Source organism: Protomyctophum parallelum (genome assembly GCF_964188405.1).
Source record: "Protomyctophum parallelum genome assembly, chromosome: 1".
NCBI lineage: Eukaryota > Metazoa > Chordata > Actinopteri > Myctophiformes > Myctophidae > Protomyctophum > Protomyctophum parallelum.
The window spans coordinates 82,930,021-82,955,564 of record NC_139697.1 but is presented as its reverse complement, the minus strand read 5'-3'; the positions used below and the strand labels follow the sequence as shown (position 1 = coordinate 82,955,564).

The 25,544-nt window shown below is 43.8% G+C and overlaps 2 protein-coding genes across 2 annotated transcripts; one reads left to right on the top strand and one right to left on the bottom strand.

Moving 5' to 3' along the window:
- Positions 1-4,818: 4,818 nt before the first annotated feature.
- On the bottom strand, positions 4,819-19,494 carry pcyox1l (prenylcysteine oxidase 1 like). Its single transcript, XM_083786862.1, has 7 exons — positions 19,056-19,494; positions 17,507-17,713; positions 16,949-17,123; positions 16,556-16,767; positions 9,089-9,229; positions 7,914-8,331; positions 4,819-6,180 (listed from the first exon to the last, which is right to left on the bottom strand). Exons 1-7 carry the CDS (start codon positions 19,180-19,182, stop codon positions 5,928-5,930), a joined length of 1,533 nt encoding a protein of 510 aa, XP_083642988.1. The 5' UTR covers positions 19,183-19,494; the 3' UTR covers positions 4,819-5,927.
- On the top strand, positions 13,316-16,044 carry LOC310874172 (elongation factor G, mitochondrial-like). Its single transcript, XM_083786873.1, is given in 4 exon segments — positions 13,316-13,568; positions 13,838-14,159; positions 14,161-14,619; positions 14,621-16,044. Coding segments are annotated over 4 exon segments (2,232 nt in total). The 5' UTR covers positions 13,316-13,420; the 3' UTR covers positions 15,924-16,044.
- Positions 19,495-25,544: the final 6,050 nt, after the last annotated feature.

Sequence of the window (25,544 nt, the reverse complement as noted above, 5' to 3'; positions counted from 1 at the left end):
GATACTTTACCATATTTTCGAGAAATGTGTTTAATTTTGAAAGGTCTGTTTTAGGTGATCTGTACGTAAGAATGATATATAGATCTTTATCTTTTACATGTATGCATACGTGTTCTACTCTTTCTAATATCCTGATTTCATTTTGAATTATTTTAATGGAAATATCTTCTTTTATAGCAATTACACTCTGGCATTGGGTCCTTTAATCCACATATTTCTTACGTCATCATTGAGAGCTAGTTATCATACTATAATTCTAACAATGTCTGTCTGTCTGTCTGTCTGTGTGTCACTTTTCACACAGGCATTGACCATATGAATATGGAGGGCGTAACGAAGCCCTTTTTTTGATTTGACACATTAATGATTATTAATGAATTTATTAGTGAATTAAAAACGCACCGGGCGCAGTACCCCCCACGGCCACAAGGGGAAAATATCTCACAACGGGTAAGGGCTAGTACATATAATATGTAATTTGTAAGTTGATTAGCGGTATACTGTGGTTACTTTGCGCCAAAAACTGTCCCAGCCAACCCGCCACTTTTGTTGCGTATGCAAATAAAACAGCAAATTGTGCCTGATTTGCTGGGACCAGATTACATACATGACCATATTTCTTACGTCATCATTGAGAGCTAGTCATACATATAGTATTATGTAATTTGTAAGTTGATTAGCGGTATACTGTGGTTACTTTGCGCCAAAAACCGTCCCAGCCAACCCGCCACTTTTGATGCGTATGCAAATAAAACAGCAAATTGTGCCTGATTTGCTGGGACCAGGTTACATACATGTATACACAGGAACATTACCTTTAATCCTCCCAACACTAAAACATATCGTCATTACGTCACAATCGAAGACCAATTACACTGGCATTGGGTCCTTTAATCCACATATTTCTTACGTCATCATTGAGAGCTAGTTATACATATACACACCATGTACTCTGGTCCCAGCAAATCAGGCACAATTTGCTATTTTATTTTACAAATTACATATATATAGTATATGTATGACTAGCTCTCAATGATGACGTAAGAAATATGGTCACGTATGTAATCTGGTCCCAGCTATTCAGGCACAATTTGCTGTTTTATTTGCATACGCATCAAAAGTGGCGGGTTGGCTGGGACGGTGCATACGGACCCGGCGAAACTATTACTTGCGCGCTCTGCTTGCGCAAGTAAATAGGCTATGACCTATAGTCTGTTTTATTTTGTATTTCATTACATCCAGAATTATGTTTTCATTAACTTTTGGTACGTGTTGCATAATGCAGTCTCTGCAAAACATATGGCATTTGTCAGTATAAGTGACAAATAATTGAAATAAATGCCTCTTGAAACTCTGATCATATTTATTCACAATTGAAAACTGATAAATGACAATTAGCATGAAAAGAAAATGTTTTTTAAGAAAATAAAATAGTTTACACAGTGGTTCTATGGCAGTGATTCTCAGGACTGTACCCAAGTTCCCTCAGCCCTATGTTCCATCAACCAAGTGTAATACTTGAAATAGTATAATAAGTGTAGTAGTGTAATAGTGTAATAAGTGCAGTAGTGTAATAAGTGTAGTAGTGTAATAAGTAATAGTTTGTAATAGTGTAATAAGTCTAATTGTGTAAAGTGTAATAGTGTAATATTTAAATAGTTTAAGGTTACAGTTAAAAAGAGATAAAAAATAGTTTAAAGAGAAATGTATTTATATAATCAGGGACCCAGGGACACATCAGGGGCCCTGCCAGGGACCCCTCGGTGCCACAGGCATATAGTTGCTCCAATCCACACCAAACTTGGTGATAACAGTGTTATTGTTATGCAGGGATATACCATCTACCATCACAGTAGCCACAGCAGGGCCTCAGGGGCCCCACGTTTTGAAAAACTGTACATCATTTTTGAGGGGCGCTAGCCCCTCCTATATAGTTCAATGATTGCTTTAAACGCCACTGACAATGAAGGGACAATTTACCTCATATTGTCTCTTTATTGTTAATGGCATTTAATGTTTGTGTTGGCACCGTTTGTTTTACATCACATCACCTAATCAACATGAGTTATATGTGTATATGTGTGATACACATACATACATACATACCCCTCACACACATACATACATACACATATATATACACACACACACACATATATATACACACACATTATATATCCCCACCGAAAGATAGAGAAATGACAGAGTTACCGTGTGGGGGTCCCCGCAACATCCAGACCCCAGGAACGCGGCCAGGGGGCCGGCCTGGTTCCTGCAAGCCACACCACGTCCGAAACGGTCGAGAAATTACAGCTTTCCGTGCTCGGATGGACAGACAATGGCGCACACATATAGCTAGCTACGTAATGAGTGGAGTCACCGCTAAAAAAAAGGAAAGAAAATCTTAATCTGGGGACCCCCCCAAATGAATATGGCAGAGAGAGAGAGTTGATCACGACTACACATATCACTAAAGTTGCCTTTATATGCATAAACATGAGGGAACATATAGGCATTGTGACAGGCATGACCCCTGATTCTCAACCTTTTTTGTTTGATAGGCATTAGACCACAGACCCCCATACATTTTAAATCACTGGACCCCACATATAATTTGATGACTTCATGGATAATCCAACACTCTCCTTTTCAGACTCATGAAATGAAGGAAACTGACCCCCTGTTTTGTATATTGTGCACATTATATTGCAAGACAAGGTGAAGCATGACTGATATCACATTATATATATGGACAGGGATGACCCTGCCGCCCGCCACACCCAGGTACGGCCGTCCATTCGTAGGGCAGGAGTAGATAGTAACATGTAATAGCAAAGCTTTATTTATCTCTTATTACAGTGCAAATTGCAATACTGCCACCATTAATTTTGGTGGCCAGTTATACTGGTGTGATGTGTGCTACTGTGCTGGCCTAAAGTGGCCCGTTGGCTGACACTGCGCCTTGCATGGGGAACTGGGGAATGCCCTGCAGATCGATTCCATTGGCTGTTAGTGCGTCATAGACGGCTCACCAGCAGTGACCAAGTGAACAAAACATCACAAGACTCAGAGGTAGTCTCTGACTCAAGATGCAAACATTCACCCTTCTGACAGAGTACAGAGGGTGGCTATGCAAATACATGCATTTAAATAAAATAAGTAAGTACGTAGAAGTTCGTCTGCAGTTCACGCAGGGTGGGTGCATGGTGCAGAGTTGGTCGGATAAGCGCATTTTTAGCGGATTTCAAGGCAAAACACCACCAACATAGCCACAGCAAAGAAGGCCATCCTTACCTGATTGTGGGCTCTAGAACAGGTGTTCTCATCTAAACTTTGATGTAAACTCTTAATTTCCATATTCCAGCCATTCAGTTGAAAAAAAGATAACAAAATAAAATCTGGGGAACCCACAAAATAATTTGAGTGTGGCGTCCGGGCCTAAATAAATAAAAAAATTGGGCAGCTTAGTGTTTTAGGCGTTCTTCTCAAAACACCCTGTTCAATATGTTAATGGTACCATAGTGTGATTTATGTTGACACATCATCACTTACACTACAGTATATGGATGGCATACTTCGGTCCTTGAGCTGTCAACAAAGATACTCTCCAAACGGCAGTGGCTCAGGGGCCTTTCCCTGTCCGATTTGACTGTGTGTCTGTCAACAGAGAAAACTATTCCTGTCTTTGCATATATACCTGTCGGGAGGGTGCCGATTAGAACAACATATATGTAATTGTGAATGGGGTGAATATCGTTTACAGCAACATATCATATGGCTACAATAACACATACAGTTGGAATGTAGAGTACATATCCGTTTCCGTCTCCAAATACCATAGTCAGACCTCATCCAATGCATTGCTGATGAAGATTTGATGACGAACATTTTTAAATGACGACAATAACAGAGATTATTTCAGGGGGTCCGAAGGCTTTGAGGCAATATAGATTCAATCATCTCCCTTGACAGTAAAACCTTACTGTGAGCAGACCAGAAACTTTGGGTGTGATTCATTTATGCTGATCTTAACCTTCAGAAGGACATAACTAATATATTCAAGACTGCTTTATATCATCTAGGAATGCATCTAAATTTAGATGCTTCCCGTCAACGGTCAGATAAAAAAAAGCTGGCTCATGCTTTTATTTCTATCATACCAGAGTTAGTATCCTGAATACAGACCAAACAAGATGCCTTATCATCAGATAAAAGTTCCTATACCTAGGATAGAATACATTCTAAATCATATTATGGTGCCTTTAGTCATTATGGGCTCTCTGGAATTCTCCACTACTTTAAAACAGGAAACAAGAGCTTATTTTGAAAGCAGACTAAAAACATACATCTTTTTATAATATTTTAGTTAGGTTTAAAAGTGTGTGATTATCTTACTCCTTTTTTGTACTGTTGTTTTATTGTAATACATTCTTATGTTATATGTTTTTGAGCGGTGAAGCCGCTCCAATGCACAGCTTTGTGTGTATGTCCGTGACTTCATGTTGTTGACATCCTCAGACGTCATCATTGTGATGAAAGACTCACTTCACACGAGTGTGATTTTTTTATATTGTTGCAGCATTTGCATGTCATGTTATATAATGCAATACCTCCATATTTTCCATGTTCCTATATGACTATGTTTTACCATGATTGATCTTTGCCTATTTTGTATTTTAATTTGAAGCATACCGAGTCTACATCTGTCTTATGAAATGTGCTATATAAATGAATTAGATTTGATATAACCGTTTATCCTGCCTGAACATTTCTGTCTACCTCAAAGAGAACAGTGCTCTTAGGGTTTGGAGGTCAGAGTAATGATGTCAAAGGCTATTATTTTATTCTGTGCTGCAGATGTACAGTACATGACAAAAGTGTCACCAACAGAGTTTTAAACACATTCTGGGCACTGATGAAGGCTGGATAGCCGAAACGTTTGTCCATTTGTTTCAAATATGAAATAAACTATTTGAACTGCAGTCTTGGTGTGTGTGCGACCCACTACCCTTTATTTTGATATGTTTTGAATGGGTGGCGCACCTATAGTCAGAGCGTGGTGGTCATATGAAGATTAAAACACATTATGGGGACATCCTGGAAGAAATGTGTGGTATGCTATCATGCTAGTCCACAAGGCATTGCCATAATTACAATTGTCTTGGTTTCTTGGCATTAGGAAGAGAAAGAGAAAGCATTATTTCAGTTGTTGACACAGCAGAGTAAGATTAGGATTAAAATTAAATAATTTTATCTCAGAGAGCTTACAAATGGAACCAAATGGACCCGATCCAATTGAACGCTCTCAGAGTTACATTCAACCTAATGGAGGACACACCGGCATTCCGAAGCCCGCTATTCCGACGCAACGCCATTCCAACTTGCCCGCATGTCCCTTCTCCGCTCCCTCCATTGGCTCCTGGTCGCGGCCCGCACAGAGTACAAAACTCTGATGCTGGCCTTCAAAGCAACCAAAGGTATGGCACTCCCATATCTTGAAAGTCTGATCGAACCCTACAAAGCCTCCCGCTCACTCAGATCAGCCAAGGCAGGCAGGGAGGCTAGAAGTTAGCTTACATATGATTCTTATAGCCTATTTTTATTTATTGGATGTATTACCATGTTTTGTTCGTGCTTACTTTAAATCGCTCTGGATTAAGAGTGTCTGTTAAATGCCTAAATTGTAAATTGTCCCTAACCCTAAATTCCTAACCTCTTGCGGAAGCCACGTAGTCGGAATGGTGGTGGGTCGGAATGCCACTCTGTCCTTCCTAACTATCAATAATTTAGCTCAAAGATACAGACCCTCAATGGTCCATTTGGCTCCTAACTATGGAGCCCCCATGGCGGGTACCTGGACCCCACATTGAGTGACCGGTATAGGTTAAAAGGGTCCCAAGACAGTCTAGGCTCAGACACGTACGCGGTCATAGTTCGGTCTTGATCTTGTGCATCAGGTCTTTCTGGTCCACCATGTCCGTCTGTCTGGTCCAGCGGTGGTAGGCCAGCAGGGCAATGTTCTTGGCGGCTACCGAGCTCATCTCCATGGCGCTGCCGGCCCACTCGATCCCGTTGAGGTAGTAGAGGTTGGGGTGGAGCTCCACCGGCGGCAGGCCCGCCTGCCCGCTGCCGTAGCTGGGATAGGCCTGCCACTCGGTCACCTGCACCGAGTAGTAGGACCTGGGGGAAGGAAGGACACCAGTTCAGAGTATTGTCATCATGTTACCTGCATACATGTTCAATGTCGAGGTACACAACCAGTCCACCAGAGCCAGTATAGCAGATGTGGTGCCTCCTGCTTTTAAAAGTAAAGTGGGTGAAGGATCATTTACTAGTGGAGCAACCACGAAACCAGTGTTAAACTGACCACCAATCTGAGGTAATTTAAACAGCAGACAAAAACATGGCTATTGGAAAAGGTTCATGTTAAAAGGTTAGATAAGGGAGCACTTATGTACTATGAATGTACTGTATATGTCAGGGGTTCTCAACATTTTTGGCTGGGGACCCCCGAAAATGGTATGGCCATGTCTCACGACTGAACTGAATGAAGTTCAGCTGTTGGACTGCTGACAAAAATGGAAGGGTTCATTCGCTTCCATTTGTACCTCTCACAGTAAAGGCGGTTCCTTGAAATTAAAAACATGTGAGAACCACTGACAGAGAGCTACAGAGAGCTACTACGTGGGTGGAGCTTCATTTCCATCCACCAGCTGTTTAAAAACCAGGAAGAGACACCTGCCGCTCGTGGCATTTGGCATCTTCGTGAATCTACTGTCTCTGTGATGCGTCGAGACCATAGGTTGAGACGTTATAGCCCGGCCTAAGTTATTCCTGATTGGTTTGTATACGTGGTGCGGCTGGTTCCTTTCATTGGGTTGGTTAACTTGCCAGTAAATCAGAGGCAGAATAGGGCAGGCTCACCGTGTCCCTGTCAAAATGTTATAATGTAGTACTATTGAGACTATTGAGAGCGGAAAATATGTGTGTGAAAGGGCTAGTGTGGCATGGTGTATGTGTGGTAAAAGGTTCAATTGCATGACTCACTCTCAAAGGGTGAGTCATGCAGCCTTTGATCGGCTATTTTCAAATGGCCAAAAGGGCTGAAGAAGTGGTTAATATATGTTTTGCAATAATAACACAACTCTACAAAGTAACTAGTAACTAAAGTTTTCAAATAAATGTAGTGGCAATATTTGCCTCTAGACGTAGTGGAGTACTGGAAATTGGAAATACAAGGATAGGCATTAAAAAGCTACCAGCTTCCGCCTATACCTTTTCATTCATGTCAAATGAGTTTAATACATGATTCTTCTTGTAATGTTCCAACGGCATAAGATCGAAATTCATTCAAAGTAGAAATAACATTTTTTTTTACTTAAGTACATTACTTAAGTAAATGTACTTACTTTCCACCACTGGACAGTGTCTTGACTTGGCTCTTGACCACGGGTTGACTGAGAGAGCCACTGACCTGAACAGGGTCTTGAGTTGGCTCTCGTCAGCACCTACGCCACGAGTAGGGCAACACACCGAGGGGGGCAACAAAATGTGCCAAAAAGTGCCAAGCCAAGCCCAGGCCCCAAGCACCTTGGCCGGTAGTCCAAGTCTGACAGTGTGCCGCGGGTTCAACTCCAAATCCCGACGGCCTTTACTGCATGTCACCCCCCAATCTCTCTCACCCATTTCCTGTCAGCCTACTGTCTGTCCCTCTATAAAAAATAAAATAAAATAAAGGCGAAAGCCACAAAAAACATTTAAAAAGCCCATAATAAGTAGCCAATTTGCATGAGGAAACGGCACTCTTGTCGGGAGGGGGGGGGGGGGCAGCACAAATATATGCAGAGTAGGGCAACCAAATGGTCAGCGACGTCATGGCTCTTGTCCAGGGCTTGACTGAAAGCTCTACTGACCTGAACAGGGTCTTGAGTTGGCTCTTGTCCAGGGGCCGCGGCGAGAACACCTTGTAGACACCGGCCTCCTGCGGCTGCTTGCGCCGGAAGCCCGCCGAGACGTTGACGGGACACACGCTGGCCGCGCTGTTGAAGAACAGGCGGTCAGCGTCGGTGGTCAGAACGCTGGCGAAGGGGAAGAGGCGGGGGTCCGGGAAGCCGAAGAACGAGGTGTTGAGGTAGCCGTGCACCACTGTGGCCACCGTGCGCTGGTAGTCGCCCGGCAGTGGATCGAGCGGCAGCGAGAAGCCGTGGAAGTGAACCCCGGAGCCCACGCTGGCCTGGAGGGGCGTGGCCAACACCACGATGTCATACATCTCCGTCCCTTCCACCCCCGCCGGCACCGTGGTGAAGCCCAGCTGGTACTGGACTGCATCCCCTGTAGGAGGAAATATCATCAGTGACGTGGTGAAGCCCAGCTGGTACTGGACTGCATCCCCTGTAGGAGGAAATATCATCAGTGACGTGGTGAAGCCCAGCTGGTACTGGACTGCATCCCCTGTAGGAGGAAATATCATCAGTGACGTGGTGAAGCCCAGCTGGTACTGGACTGCATCCCCTGTAGGAGGAAATATCATCAGTGGTTCACAAAGTGGGCTCTGAAAACAATGTTTGGACATTTTTCAATCATTTAGCATTTTAAATGCAACACAGATCTTCTCTTCTTGGGGTCCCTGGCACACTAGATATCGCTGCTGTCGGGAAGAAACCACCTAATTCCAAAATGTTCATTTTTTAGAAAGTTAGGAACACTGTATATTTTGAAAACAAAGCAATACAAAGCAAGGCCTCATCAAAGTTGCTGTTGCGACTTTATATATTGCCAATTATGTGCATGAGAGGGGGAGATGTGGTGGAGTTAGTTGCTTAAGCAGACAGTTTGAGGGTCCAATGGAGTTGAGGTTTTGTCCGAAGCGCTTTTTAATACTTTTCATTGGTTCAATATTTCCAAAACAACACACAGACGTAAAGGGTGTTCACTAGTACTGATTTATGCAAAAAAAATTGAGTTAGGTGGTTTCGTCCCGACAGCAACGATTTCCGATGGGGGTCCGCAGCCAAATACCTATCAATTGGGGGGGGGGGGGGGGGGGTCCAACAGTTTGTCGACAACAGTTTGAGAAACGCTGGCCTACCGGAGCGGACGGGGGAGATGGTGTGGACACGGGCCTGCACCAGGTTGGCATTAGCTTGCTTTAGCAGACCAGAGCAGACCAGCTTGTTGCCTCCTTCCACTGCCCACAGGTTGGCCTGGGCACCGGCCAGAGACACAGCACCTGGAATGGACATGTGCACAACGGAATATAATGGTTGGTCTGGGCGCCGGCCAGAGACAGCACCTGGAATAGACATGTGCACAACGGAATATATGCACAGAGAGACAGACAGGACTAGTTTTAAATACATTGAAGGCTGTTTATTCAATTACATTTATCCATATTTAACATGAACCCAAACATCCCTCTTGAGGGAATGTCATAACAGGCAAAGATTCAGCGAAAATAGGCAAACATTGGTGTTTTTGTTTTTGTAATAATCGAAATATAGAAAGTAACGTTGTTCACTTGTCTGCAAGATGTAGTGGAGTAGAAGTATTAAGTATTTGAAAATGGACATGTTTTTTATTATTTATTATTTTTATTTAAAATTTTATCCCACGATTTTGTAACCCAGTTTTCTTTTTCACCCAATGCCAATTATCTAATGTAATCCTGGGCGCTACACTTCCTCTGCCAACCTGGGGGGGCAGCAGACTGACCTCATGCTTCCTTCTATGCATGAGGAGTCCAAGCTGCTTCTTTTCACCTGACAGTGAAAAGGGGAAGCAGGGGGAATTTCCCCGGCCGGACGTAGCGCGTGGAAGGGACACGTTCCACGAATGGACATGGTTAATGTACTTGGTTAATAATAATAATAACTAGGAAAACAATCGCTGCAAACAGAGATAAGGCAGGACCAAGCAGGAAGGCTTAAATAATATGCACAAAAAGCCATAGAAACATGGAAGACTGAACTTGAGAAAAAGAAGACCATGGAATTGTGACAGGGACGGTTTTTTATAGTGGGGGGGCAGGGTTCTTGAATACTCAAACACTGAGTTGGCGGTGCCCGGATTTGAACCCATGACCTTGTGTTCCAAAGGCAAGAGCTCTACCTACCGAGCTAACTGGACACAATCAGTTCTTCCATTGTTAACAGCAAAATCATTCAGTGTTTTTGTAGCAAGTTGCACAAGGATAACTAATGATAAAGGTGGGTATAAAGATAAATTAATTGACTGCATATAAAACAGAAAATGTACCAGATTCGGATGAGGAGCTCAATGAGTGAGTGAAATTGTATTGTAACTACCATGACTAAATCAGCTAAAAGTAACTTTATCAATGATAAAGCAGAGGAAAACAAAAACAATCATCGTTAGCTCTGGAAGCCACTAAAAAATAAACTAGGCTGCGGTCAGAAACTAAAAACATCAAATCGAATGACACTCTCATCACTGACAAGCTTGATGTGGCCAACTACTTGAACATCTTCTTTACAAACATAGCAACAACTCTGGTTAACAAACTGCCCTCCCACTCTGGGCTCTTTGGTGTAGAGCACATTCAAACCTTCTATTATTATTCATTATGATTTAAAAAATGAGAGAGAGGGGAAAAATACATAAAAAAATACATAAAAAAAAAGAAAAATGAATGATACCCTGCTATTTTGGTATCTCTTATAACGTTTGTTTTATGGAAAAGGGAAGCGGGAAAAAAAAAGAGGGGAAACGTATATTTTGTGATGTCCTGTTATCTTGGTTCTACATGGCTGTGTGAAATCCCATACAAAATAAACTTGTTATTTGTTGGTAGACTTAACTATCTTAAAATGATCCCCATTTACGAGGCTTAAGAGAAAGAGCCAAACTGGTACTGTAGCAGGGGAGGTCGGACGGCCAGCCCAATAGCTATAGCGCGATCCGTGCATATAGTAGCCTACATGTATGCTCTCTGCTTTACCGTGCCCAACCCCCCCCCCCCCCTTCTCCCCCGTTGGATCTCTTTCTCTGCTCCTCTTTCCCCCAGTTAGTAGGCTACATTATGTGTATCTTCACGTTACCATTTAAATGCTTTACCAATCCCACCACTAAACTAGCCGTGCAGGCCCACTCAGCACCTGTCTAAATGGACGAATTAGATCTATAACAATCCACATTCATTAATTTGTTGCTCACCCTACTTTTTTATAACACACTGAACTACTGAAGGACTTCTGTTTGGCTGAAGACTTCAGCCAAACACACGGTCTAGATGGTTAAATACTATGCCATAATGTGTCACATTCCCTTTCATTTTCTTAGTTTGTTTTTAGCTATATATTTTATATTATATTATTATTTATTTATTTTGGGGGGGGTTTTTTACCCTTCACCCTGCGTTTACACTTATGTACCACAAGAGGTCAGCATGTCTCCTTGTCTGTTTAATACTTGTTACCTCCTTTTTGAACTCACTTCTATACTAAAGTGGGTGACATGAACCCCCCTCGTTTTACTTTTCTTTCACTATTACTATTACAACGACTCCTGATCAGTGACGTAGTATGTAGGTAGTGTGTATGTATATATATATATATATATATATATATGTGTATATGTATGTATATATGTATATATCATGCAAGATTGTCATTACTATCAACAAAACGATTTAGTTTTAAGTAATATGATTATTATTTTTATTCCCTCTGCTACCTACTATGATTATCACTACTACTATTGTTGCTAATATTATTATTATTATTTATTTACTTTTTGTATTAGTATTATACTTATTATATTTATATTTAATTATTTATCTGCACCAAGATGTACAGAAGTAGCCCACGATGATCACACTGAGTTATCTTAGTCTCCAAACTGAAGCTTTGTGGTTTAGTTACTCGACACTATACCTAAATTCAACCTGGGAGCCTCTCTGCAAAATGCGAGCTAGGTTTTCTTTCTGTAAGCATGCACCGGTTTTCCAGCAGTATATTAACCTGCAGTCTTCATCATTGGGCAATGAAGACATTGGGTTGGGGGGTCCAGGGGAGGGCAGTATATTTCATTTTCATGTGTATGTTTAAATATAATTTTACTGTCTACTGTATTTGTCTAGTTCTTGTATGTTCTACCTACTCCTTTCAATTACCTCCTGCATACCTCCTTGGGACATCAATTGTTATTTATCTTTCAATCATCAATTTCAACGTCCCAAGGAGGTATGCAGTAGGCTATATTATAATGTCTGTATCTTATTTTTTGTCTGTCACGTTCCTTTATTATCTTTTAGTTTTTTATTTATTTTCTATTTTGTTCATTCGTTGTTCTTTTTTGTTTACCTTGCTTACTTTACTATTTGTTTTCTCCTTACTGTGTTGTATTTACATTTATTTTGGTCCTTGTGTTCTGCCTCCCCTGTGACCCATGGGAGGGTGGGAGGGTGAACGGGAGGGTGGGCTGAGCAACCGTGACCACTTTTGGTCACTCTGCCCAGCCCAAGGGGGAAAAAAAAGGGCGGGAATGTCACCAACAACAATGACTATGTGAAACTAACTTTGTACACCTCCCTGAATAAATAAATAAATATAAATAATTCCATTAAAAAAAAAAGAAAAAAAAAAAAAAAAAAAAGAAGATGGATGGATGGACGGACCATGCGCAAGCATGTCGCTAAAAAGTTTAACACAAAAAGTCCCAGGCGGAATTACATTAGGGGGGTGCAATCAAATACCTCCTTTTAAATATTTATATAAAAAATATCAAAATAATACAATTGTTGATTATGACTCATGATGATGACACCTGCCCAGTGCCCAGTACTTCTCGGGGCCCAGTTCTACTGTAGGTGTGCCGCAGCACGTGCTCAGGGTTGACCGTGACGTCACGACTACCTAGTTGTTACGTCATCTACCTAGTCGTTACGTCATTCTCACCCTTTATAAGGCATCTTGCCAGAACCACTCAGTCGGATTATATACTTCAATCAAGTCTGTATGAGGATATAAACCTAAGCCTTAAAACTAAGCTTATCTTTAACTTGTCCATCTTTAAATCTTTAGTCAAGACTTTACTCTGCAAATAGTTACATCTGGTCAGCACTTCCGCTCTTGTGAGTGACCACAGAACATTCTCAACCCTTACACGTGCACTCACTGCCATGTAGATTTAGCTCATATGCAGCAGCAGCCAGCAGGCTAGTGGCGTTGGAGTTGGAGTGAGATGTCTACAAATCGTGTCCGAAACGTCTACTCGAAACGTGTACGCGTTGGAACTTGTGACACTTCTGACTTTCCGTAGACGCGGAAGTGTTGTTTCACAACGAGCTTCGGCTTGAACCGGCGTGACTTTGAACCACTCGTGTCGTGGGTGAATGTGTTGGATACATAGACTGTAGGTTGGCTGTTGTGTCGACAGACTCCATACACCGGTCACCGCCGATATGAGGATACTGAAAGCAGGACTAACTTTAGGAAAAACACACCTTCTCGCACCAGGAACCGTCACTCTCAAAAAGGTGCTCATCAATAGCTGTCGGACATGCTCCTCCTCTGGCATCTTCCCCAACGAAAGGATCCGCAACATTGGCATCTCTGCCCACATTAGCCTCGATACCCAGGCTTTCATTTCGTCTGCGCGAAAGATGAAAGCCTGGAAAAAGCCGTGGGCTGAACCAGTCTAAAAGTGGGAGTCAACCCTTCCGGGTGGGCGTCGCTCTAAATGATGTGACGTAGCGCTGCACTAGGGGGGAGAGGAGGGGCCGGGGGTGACGGACAGATCGATGAGATCCAATCAGGGTGCGCGCATTTCTGAGGCGCGACCCGCCCCTCTAGACCAGAAATGTCTCTGCTTAGGTCAGGCTATGCCCACATTGACTCTGGGAAGACCACCTTGACTGAACGTGTACTCTATTACACTGGCAGGATAGCTGAGATTCACGAAGTGAAGGGGAAAGATGGTGTGGGGGCCACCATGGACTCCATGGAACTGGAGAGACAGAGAGGCATCACCATCCAGTCTGCTGCCACATACACTGTGTATAAAAACAATAACATCAACATAATTGACACACCAGGCCATGTTGACTTCACTATTGAGGTTGAGCGAGCTCTGCGTGTGCTGGACGGGGCAGTGCTGGTTTTGTGTGCAGTGGGAGGTGTCCAGTGTCAAACCATGACTCAAGCCCTTCCTCACATTCATCAACAAACTGGACCGCATGGGTGCTAACCCTGCCAGAGCACTGCAGCAATTCAGAACCAAACTGAAACAGAACGCAGCCTTCGTGAACATTCCCATTGGGCTAGAGGGGAAAATGAGTGGTATCATTGACCTTATACAGGAGCAAAGCATATATTTTGAAGGACCTTTTGGTCAGAATATCCGGTATGATGAGATTCCAGCTGAATTTCGATCTGAGGCTGCAGACCGGCGGCAGGAGCTGATAGAGTGTGTTGCAAATGCTGATGAAATCTTAGGGGAGATGTTCTTGGAGGAAAAGATTCCCACCATTGATGACATAAAGGCCGCAATCCACAGAGCCACAGTGCAGCGATTGTTCAGCCCAGTGCTGGTGGGCACAGCACTGAAGAATAAAGGGGTCCAACCTCTCTTGGATGCTGTACTGGACTACTTGCCCAACCCCAGAGGTCCCAAACTATGCCATCTTGAATAATGAGGATTCCAGTGAAACCTCTAAGATTGTCTTGGACCCTGCGAGAGACGACTTGCACCCTTTTGTTGGTCTGGCCTTCAAATTGGAGGCAGGGAGGTTTGGTCAGCTGACATACGTGCGGGTGTACCAAGGCTGTCTGAAAAAGTCTGAGTACATCTACAACACACGCACAGGCAAGAGAGTGCGAGTATCAAAGCTAGTGCGTCTCCATGCTGACCAGTTGCAGGATGTTGATCAGGTGTATGCAGGAGATATTTGTGCTCTGTTTGGGATCGACTGTGCAAGTGGTGACACTTTCACATCCAAGAACAATACCAACCTCTCTATGGAATCCATTCACATACCAGAAGCTGTCATTTCAATGTCTATGAAACCTGGAAATAAGAATGACTCGGATAAATTCTCCAAAGGCATCAACCACTTCACAAGAGAAGACCCAACATTCAGAGTTCATTTTGACACAGAGAGCAAAGAAACCATCATCTCAGGCATGGGAGAGCTGCATCTAGAGATCTACTCTCAGAGGATGGAAAGGGAATACAACTGCCCCTGTGTGATGGGAAAGCCCAAGGTAGCTTTCAGAGAAACTGTCACCAGCACTGTACCGTTTGACTTCACCCATAAGAAGCAGTCTGGTGGTTCTGGCCAATATGGTAAAGTGATTGGATTTCTAGAGCCCCTGGAGCCAGAACACTACACCAAGGTGGAGTTTGAGGACCAGACTGTTGGCACCAATATCCCCAAGCAGTTTGTGCCAGCTGTTGAGAAGGGATTCAAAGACACTTGCGAGAAAGGACCTCTGAGTGGACACAAGATCTCAGGCCTCAAGTTTGTGTTGGAGGATGGAGCGAGTCACATGGTTGACTCCAATGAGCTCTCCTTCATCCGTGCAGGGGAGGGCGCGTTAAAGCAAGCCATGGAAAAGGCAAACGCCATCATAATAGAACCGATCATGTCTGTAGAAATTGTAGCGCCCCAGGAGTTTCAGGGAACAGTAATTGCCGGTGCTAACCGGCGCCATGGTGTTATCACAGGACAGGATGGGGCAGAAGGATACTTTACATTATATGCAGATATTCCTCTGAATTACATGTTTGGTTACGCCACTGAGCTGCGCTCTTGTACAGAAGGAAAGGGAGAGTACACCATGGACTATAGCAGATATCAGCCTTGCCTCCCATCCACACAAGAGGATCTCATCCATAAATACCTGGAGTCTACAGGACAGTTACCTGCCAAGAAGAACGAAGAAAGAAAGAAGTTTAAGAACTGAAAACTGTAACCCAACAATATACTGGACTATGACATGAGCAACTCCCACCCTAAGCATCCAAACAATCTGAAGTTAACGCTTTCTGTGCCATGTTTTTTCACCTCCCAATAATCATGGTCCATACGCGTCAAAAAAAAAAAAAAAACTTCTACAGAAACCTAGGTGTTTGTAAAGACGATTTAAAACTAGTTATGGTGACAACTGATGAGGTACTTAAGAAATTGAGTGCCCTCCAACCCCACAAGGCCACTGGCCATGACAATATTCCCTCCAATTTTAAATTGCGACTCCTCCACCATTTTCGCTTTCCTATAGATATTGTACCCTTCTATCTTTACTAAATAACTGCTTATTGTTGGACCTAGACGTGTTCCTGAAATTGCCAAGATGTGTAAATTATGTTCCAAAATAATTTGTGAAATGTCCTGTACTTTGTTTCTTAAACTGCAAATATTCAAGTGAGCTATTTTTTCCCTTTTTTGGCAATGTGAAATTACTTTGCACGGTTCTGCCAGAACTGCTATTTTTGCAAAGATGATTCACAACTAAAAACGACTAAAGAAAATCTACTTTATTAGGAAAAACACTAAGAAAAGACTGAGACTGTGGAATAATAGTGACTCTCCACTGACCTACAAACGCAGGGATGCTGACATTCTGACCGTAGTTGACCCTCATGATAGGCGCGATCACCTCGTCTATGAAGCGCTGTGACACGCCCAGCTCCAGCAGCGAATCAGAGAGCGGACGCCGGGTCATGTTGATGAAGCCACTCCCACCCAGCGAAGCCAGCAGCTCCTCCACCGAGCTGAAAGCGTGACCATGAGCCTGGTACTTATAAATCCTACCACGCACACACACACACACACACACACTATATTATTATAAAATCGATTGCAGAAGAACAAAGGAGGTAGAGAAAGAGGGTAATATGGAGAGGCAGAGACGGACGCACGCACGCACACGTGCGCACGCACACACACACACACACACACACACACGTAACTACTAGCCCTATAGCACACCTCATGAACTTCTCCATGATCTCCTCCACCCACATCTGCAGGCGGATGAAGCTGATGCCGTAGCGCCACCACAGACGGAACAGGTCCAGCAGGTACCAGTCCGTCTCCTCCAGGATCACCTCCTCGCCGTTGAACACCGCCGTCCTACCCGCCACACTGCGCCGGTACTTCAGACCTGATGACATCATGGATTAAAGCTAAATTCATTCTCACGACTGAAAGCCACCAGCTCATAATGTGTGATCCGCCCCTCCCGCCCCTAGCAATGTTTCATAAACAATTAACACAATTTGTAAAGTTAGGTGTTCAAATGCTCCAATCTTTGGGTTAGAAAACATGCTGGCTTCTATGAAATCCAAATGACTGAAAAGAACTTTTCTTGGTCTTGACTTGGACTCTCTTTAGGTGGACTCGACTACAACACTACTAATATTGCAATGTCGAATAAAAAAAAACATTATGTAGCGCTAGTATCTTGAACTCAATTCCAACAACTACTAACAGACCCTGGCCTGTACTCAAATGAGTGTTTTGTGTGTGTGTAATGTATGAACAAACCAAGCTGTTTGACAAAGTCCTGCATGTGGAGGTTGAGGGAGTGGATGATGGAGCCTCCGGACTCATATTGCTGGTGATTGACTGTCACCGTGGCCAGTCGACCACCGACCTGGCCCTTCTCGTACACGTCCACTTGGACTTCAGGGCCAAAGTGCTGGCGCAGGAAATGTGCTGTAGCACTGCCGCCTATCCCCGCCCCAACCACCGCTGCACCACAGAGACACGAGAGAGAGAAGAGAGAGAGAGAGAGAGAGAGAGAGAGAGAGAGAGAAAATATATATTGTCGCTGTCGGGCAGAAACATCCATATTTTAAGAGTTTTCTTCGTACATTAACGTCCTACTTGATCATACTATGGCGTCACACAAAAGTATCAAAATAGCAGATCCAAGAGCTCGAAACGCGACACGTTTTGAGTTTGAGCTTGTAGATCCGCTACTTTTGCATTTGAATCGTGAAAAATAACAGTTTTGGATATATGGAGTTATATTAGGATATTAGGAGTTATATTAGGAGTGGGGTCCGAGTAGGGGTCAGAGTGGGGTCTGGGGATCCCGAGGGGTCCTTAAAGGGCTTACGAGGGGTCCCCAGCTAAATTACAGGTAGATTGGAACTAAACTGACCTTAAAAGGTCTGTAATATAAATAACAATTATATTTATTATTATTATTATATAATAATAAATAATATTATTATATTATATATATAACAATTATTATTTTATTTATAACAATATAAAATAACAATTTATTTGTACAATCAGTTATGGGGGTCCATGGCCTAGATTTTCATATCAAACTCGGGTTACTTGAATTACTATAATTTTGAGAATGACTATAATGTCCAAATAGAATGGGTGGCAGTGGCTCGTGTCGAAGAAGCAAGACACTGAAACCCTAATTGCTCCTGATGTGCTGGTTGGTGCCTTGCATGGTTTCCGCCACCATTGGTGTAAGAATGTGTGCGTGAATGAGTGAACTATCTATGCACTATCTATGCACTATGCACTATCTATGTAAAGCTCCTTGGATAAAGGCGCTATATAAATGCACCATTTACCATAGAGAGAATCTAATCTTTGACGACCCCCTCTAAAATGAGATGATGCATCTCAGTACTATACAGTACAGTACAGTACAGTGACCCCCTGGCGACCCCCACATGGAAACTCTGTAATTTCTCAACCGTTTTGGACGCGGGTGGCTCGCCGGAACCGGCCTAGCCCACTGGGTGCGTTCCTGGGGGTCTGGATGTTCCGGCCTCTGGGGACCCCCCGGCCGATTCTAAAAGCTGACCTAAGTTTTCTGAAAAACTTCAATTATTTGTAATTTTGGATACTAGTGTACATACTGTACAGACAGTACAGAACCCCAAAAGGGGTTCCAGAATTGTATGGTTAGAGGGTCTGTAGGCTACTCGTCTGTAGGTGCTCTTTGAGAGCGGTTTTGAAGGAAAGTGATTCACATTTCTTAATGGCTGTTGGTAGGGCGTTCCACATTATAGTTGCATAGGAGAGAAATAAATGTAATCCCTTGTTTATTTCCACTTGCCTATTTTTGACGGCGGAGATCCGTCCGGGTGAGATGATCCCGGGTCATCATCAGCACCCAGCACCGTCGTCCCCATCATCAGGACCAGAAGCACCAGGAGGAGCATCGGAGACAGACAGAGCAGCATGGCCGACAACAGAGAACACACACCCCGGCCCGGACACGATATTTGGGTCTGTAGGCGGCGTGTCCAAAATCGGACCACAACGTGCTGCTGCTGCAAGGGCGGCGATCACTGCATTGTCATCATTTTATACCGTCTAATGCTGTTTAGCCTGTTTTGTTACAATTAGTTCTATCGTAGCAATTCACCTCTCAAACTATGATGTTCCTGTATTATTTATTATTGGGCGCAGGATCTCAAATTAAAATGCATTTTTAAAAGACGGCGATGTAGTTTATGATCATTATAACTCTAGGTATGATGTAGTCATGTATGCAGATGCGATTGCAGTGCAGTCATCCTGTAGATTACAACATCCGGCAACATTGTGAATCATGTGACCTTATCCTTCAACCAATCGCATCAGTTCTGTTGTGTATTTATTTTCATTGCCTTTTTGAGCCTTTATTAAAAAAGCACTTTTAAGTTAAAACGTGAATAACTTTGCAACATAATTAAAAGAAGCCACTATATCATGAAGTGCAGAGACACAAGACATCAAGGCAAGCAATCATCTGGACTAGGTCTTTAAATAAAAGCACATCTAAAGAGGATATAGTGATTATTACTGATTCATCGTTTCAGAATCAGATTCAAGGAGACCTAACGGCAATGACAGACATGGTCCCGCCTCCATTCAGAACCAGCAGGTTCCTTCCTGATATGTAGTTATGTAGCAGAACGTTTCGTGAAGATTCTTGTAAACCATGTGTTTTCTGTTCTATGGACCCTAGAGGACACAAAAAATCGGTTTACTTTTTTTTAACAATATTTTATCACCATGGCAATATATGGCAATGTGTAGCAATATTTTGTGTCTGTCTGTATTTCTGTCGACATCATATCTCCAATTCCAAATCTACCAGGCCGATTTACACCAAATTTGGTCCAGGAGTGTATGATATGCTGTAGAAGACTAACAAATATCACCACGATCGGCCCATAGGTGGCGCTATAGCAACAAATTAAAAAGGAAAAGTCATGACTATTCACAAACTACTTGTCCAATTTCAATGAAAATTACTGGGTTCATGCACCAAGGGCTTCTGCACAAGCCATGCAAATGTGATCATAATACACCCATAGATGGCGCTCCAGTAACCCATTTAAGAAGTAAATGCATGAGCTTCAAAAATTACCAGAATGAATTTCATGAAATTCATTGCTAGGCAAACAAAGGATGAAGACACTGCTTTTAAAAGTGCACAAAGCAATATTTATTTATATAATCAACAATAACTTAAAGCTTCACCATGCTTGGGTGTGTTAATCTGTGAAATCAGTAGCGTAGGTGAGCGGATGTGTGGTAATGTAGTGTGGGGTGTTGAATGGTGCAAACCAAAGACTACATGTAGCTGCCATCAGGTGGGTGTGGCCAACGGGGTCATACCTATGTTCCCTCAGCCCTATGTTCCCTCAGCCCCGAGGTGCGCTGCGGGTCGGGAGAGGGTTGCGGTTAGGTTTAGGTGTCTGCCCCGGGGGAGGTTAGGGTTAGGGTGAGGGAGGAGGTAGGTTGTCGTAGGCTGAGGGAACATAGAGCTGAGGGAACATAGGTACGGTCCCTGGCCAACAATCAGCCATTTATAGAGAGCACACTAGCAATTCTGGCCAGGTGCTCCCAATGGATTGGCACCCCAATTTTGCAACCTGCAGGCATTGTGAAGACAGAGACAGTAGGCAGCACAGACTCTGGCAGGCCAAGCTACAAGGGGCTGTGACAGGCGATATAACTTGATCCTTTCAGTGGAACAACAGCACCTAGTGTACAACACATGCCACATGGTGATGGACACTTCACAGCAAGACAATGTGGTAAGAAAAATGTTCAAAGATACAAAACTTGCTCCTATAAGTAAATCAGCTTGAAAGCAACAAACTCCTTGTTTGTTCGCTTGCTTCTCGTTGCCAAGTCCTCAAGAGAACTGGACCTGCAGAACACACGTACAGCTTAATGAAGTCTGATGGTTCTCTGTTGCAGACTACAGCCAAGTCTGCCCTCATCCATGAATTGGAAGGAGTGGTTTCAGAGATGGAATCTAATGAAGAATCCATAGACATGCAGAGTAGCCCATCTGCAGAAGTGTTGACCAGTATCTTGATTGACGGCATGGCTGTCGTGCAGGAGATGGTTGTTCGGAAAGGTGAAATAAAATGTTGCAGAGATCTTGCAGAATGTTTCACTCGGAGTGTTGACATAAAGGCGCAAGGCTACACAGATCTATACTTGCTATTTGACAACTATACAGTGACAAACTCCATGAAGGACAGAACAAGACATCTCCGTACAGCAGGAAGAGCACAAGAAAAGGGGTATAAAATAGAGGATAACACACCAGTCAAATACTTCAAGGCTTTCCTCGGAAGCAAGGAAACCAAGGCCAACCTCGTCCTCTACCTTGCACAAAAAGCTGTTGATCTTTGCAAGCTACCAATCACAACACACACACACACAAGGGTGTCATGTCCACAAACACAAAAATGGTGAACATCACAAGTACACAAGAAGAGGCGGATACGTTACTGGTTATGTATGCCGCAGCAGTGAGTCGTTTAGGTAAAACGCCACATATATACTCATGTGACACTGATGTTTTGGTACTTGCCCTTCGAAGGGTACCAGACCTTCAACCAGAGAGTGCAATTATCATGGGCACAGGAGATCAAAGACGGACGATAAAACTCAGACCAATCTACACGGCCATTGGCCCCAAACGAGCAGCCGCATTGCCAGGATTCCACACGCTCACTGGTTGCGATACCACTGGTCACATCCGAGGAAAAGGTAAATCTTCCTGCTTCAAATCGTTCATGAAGACTGGTGATGATGTTCTCCATGCACTTGCTGAACTTGGTGTTGGCCCTCATCCATCCTTGGAGGTGTTAGCCGGGTGTGAAAAGTTTGTGTGTCAGCTCTTCAAACCTGGGTATGAATCAGCTGAAGTACTTCGGTGGCACATGTTTAAACAGCTCAAGGGCAATCAGGGTGTTGAAAAGATATGTCCAACGCAAGGGTCCATCGTCGAACACATTCTGCGAGCACATTGGCAAGCCAATGTATGGGCACAAGACATCGTTGCTGAGCCACAGGTTTTAGATCCACTTTCTTTAGGATGGAAGCAACAAGATGATGGAAGGTGTGTCCCTGTAGTCTCAAAGGTTCCACCTGCACCAGAGGCCGTTGTTGAACTCGTCAAGTGCATGTGTTGCCAGCAAGCGTAGCGGCCGCTGTTCTTGCAAACTTAATAACCTTCCATGCACAGAGCTCTGCAAATGTGAGGCTGCTGAGGGTTCATGTGATAATCATACAAAGAATGATGCTGAGAGTGATGACGATGATACTTACAGTGATTATTTGTACAGTTGAGCATGTCACGTTCGTAAATAAACCCTTTGATTTGAAATAAAACTGTCCGTTACTGATTATTCAAGGTTTTTGTGGAAAATTGGTCAGGTAGCTTATGCACCTTGTGAAATTGCATATTGAATCTGTTGTTGTAGCGCCACCTATTGGTGGATTGTGGTCAAACTTTCTGGGCTTGTGCTTCAGCCCATGGTACAACAACCTAGCCAATGTCATTGAAATTGGACAAGTATTTTGTGAATAATCATGAATCTTCGTTTTGAATTTGGTGCTGTAGCGCCACCTATGGGCCGATCGTGGTGACATTTTTATGGGGTCTTCCAGAGCACAAAATACACTCCTGGACCACATTTGCTAGAATGGGGTTGGTAGGTTTAAGTATGTAGGACTAGTAGCATGCCAAAGTTTGTGCTATTGCCATAGATAATGCCATAGCCCAATGCATTGGGCGTTTAACTTAAATAACTAAGAAACTACAAAACATTTAAAAGTTCCAGCATGTGTCTCCACAGTAAGCTGAATAATAAAAAGTGTGAATGGAGTTTCTAGGTGAAAGTGTTTTTTTACTCTCCTCCTGCCTGGGGCCCCCTCGCCTACTCTCCTCCTGCCTGGGGCCCCCTCGCCTACTCTCCTCCTGCCTGGGGCCCCCTCGCCTACTCTCCTTCTGCCTGACCTCCCCTCGCCTACTCTCCTCCTGCCTGGGGCCCCCTCGCTTACTCTCCTTCTGCCTGACCTCCCCTCGCCTACTCTCCTCCTGCCTGGGGCCCCCTCTCCTCCTGCCTAGGGCCCCCTCGCCTACTCTCCTCCTACCTGGGGCCCCCTCGCCTACTCTCCTTCTGCCTGGGGCCCCCTCGCCTACTCTCCTTCTGCCTGACCTCCCCTCGCCTACTCTCCTCCTGCCTGGGGTCCCCTCTCCTCCTGCCTAGGGCCCCCTCGCCTACTCTCCTCCTGCCTGGGGGCCCCTCACCTACTCTCCTCCTGCCTGACCCCCCCTCGCCTACTCTCCTCCTGCCTGACCCCCCCTCGCCTACTCTCCTCCTACCTGGGGCCACCTCGCCTACTCTCCACCTGCCTGGGGTCCCCTCACCTACTCTCCTCCTGCCTGACCCCCCTCGCCTACTCTCCTCCTGTCATCCCACTAAGTATTCTATGGATATTATCTGATTTATCCACCGGGCCACTTAACGACACACAGTCATACCTACTCAGCATCCTACTAGGAGTATGTGGCCGGCATACTTCTACTAGGATATGGATATGGACAGTGTCGGTGATCTATGGATATCAATTATCCACTGTCTGTGATTTGAACCGGCACACTTCTACTAGGTATACTACGGATAACATTTGACTTACCCGTTGGGCCACTGAGGCACACAATCATGGGGAATTTCTGTGCTGCTTTAAAGTTGTCCTTCTGAAAGTCAGTGTGCAAAGCAAAGTGTCACAGAGCCACATGACTAATGTGGGATTTGAACCCTGGACCTGTGGATCACAAGCACAGCCACTCATCACACTGAGCTAACTGCTTGTTACTGTGCTACTTGATGTTAGTGTGGAATGCAAAGTGTCACAGTAAAGACTGGGGTGGGATTGGCCCCTTTATTTTTTGTTTGAACTTGAGTGGGGTTTGAACCCATCATCTCCCGATCATGTGGCAGCTTTCTAACACACTGAGCCACTGGTTCCAGACAATACACTGCTTTTTTGCTTGTTTTGTTCTTCTGTAAATCGGTCTTGAAAGTAAATACTTGAGTGTGGTTTGAACTCACCATCTCCCGATCATGTGACAGCTTCTAACACACTGAGCCACTGGCTCCAGACAATTCACACTGCTTTTTTGTTTATTTTATTCTTCTGAAATTGGATTGAAAGTAAAGACTTGAGTGGGGTTTGAACTCACCATCTCCCAAACATGTGGCCAGTGTTCTAACACACTGAGCAACTGGTTCCAGACAATTCGAATCCCTTGGAATCCACATGAAAGAAATGCATTCTGAGAAGGAAGACATGGCAGTGTATATCCACGGATATCCCAAGCCGTGCATATCCACGGCTTCCCAAGCCGTGCATGCCTATTCCCACTATACTATCCACACTTTTCCTGGGCTGTGTGCTCCAGTTCCTGTTGATTTGATCCAATGAAAGCCAATGAAACTGGTCAGATGACCAATGATGTCCAATGAAATCAACAGGAACTGGAGCACACACAGCCCAGGAAAAGTGTGGATAGGCTCAGGAAGAAATGCCACTCAGTTTTCAAATCAGCCTCATGGTGGCACTACAACAGGCCAATTAAGTTGCGTCTCTCTCACTCACACTCACACACACACACACACACACACACACACACACACACACACACACACACACACACACACACACACACACACACACACACACACACACACACACACACACAAACATTTAAATTACTCCTAAACATTTTGCCAAACATCACACACTCTCCTATCCTCCTGGTGGAGACCTGTGCCCAGAAGGGCACTTTTTCTAGTTAAGAGAAGTTTGCAATATTGTATTAACAATATTGCAAATATATGGTTCTGAATAACTAAATGTAACTAAATAAACAAATGAAGACTTTTAGCAAAAGGGAAAACTGTTATATTATTGATAAGTGAATCTGTTGATAAGTGAATCTGTTCAAGTTTAAGCTTTTAACATTCAAATATCATGTGGTTCAACTTACCCCTTACATGGGGCAAATTCAGCCATGTCATATTTTCATGGCCCTTTGTCATAGATGCTTACTCATCATTTCAATTGATAGAAGACATCCTGAAATATGGGTAGATCATTATTTATTGCCATCTAATTTTGCCTTGCTTCCAGGACAACTTAAGCTAAAAGTGGTTCATCTTACCCCGTTCTCCCCTAAATATAAAGGCAACCAGTGTAGTTAAAATAGCAATGTTCTCTTCTCTTGATGTACACATTTCCAACT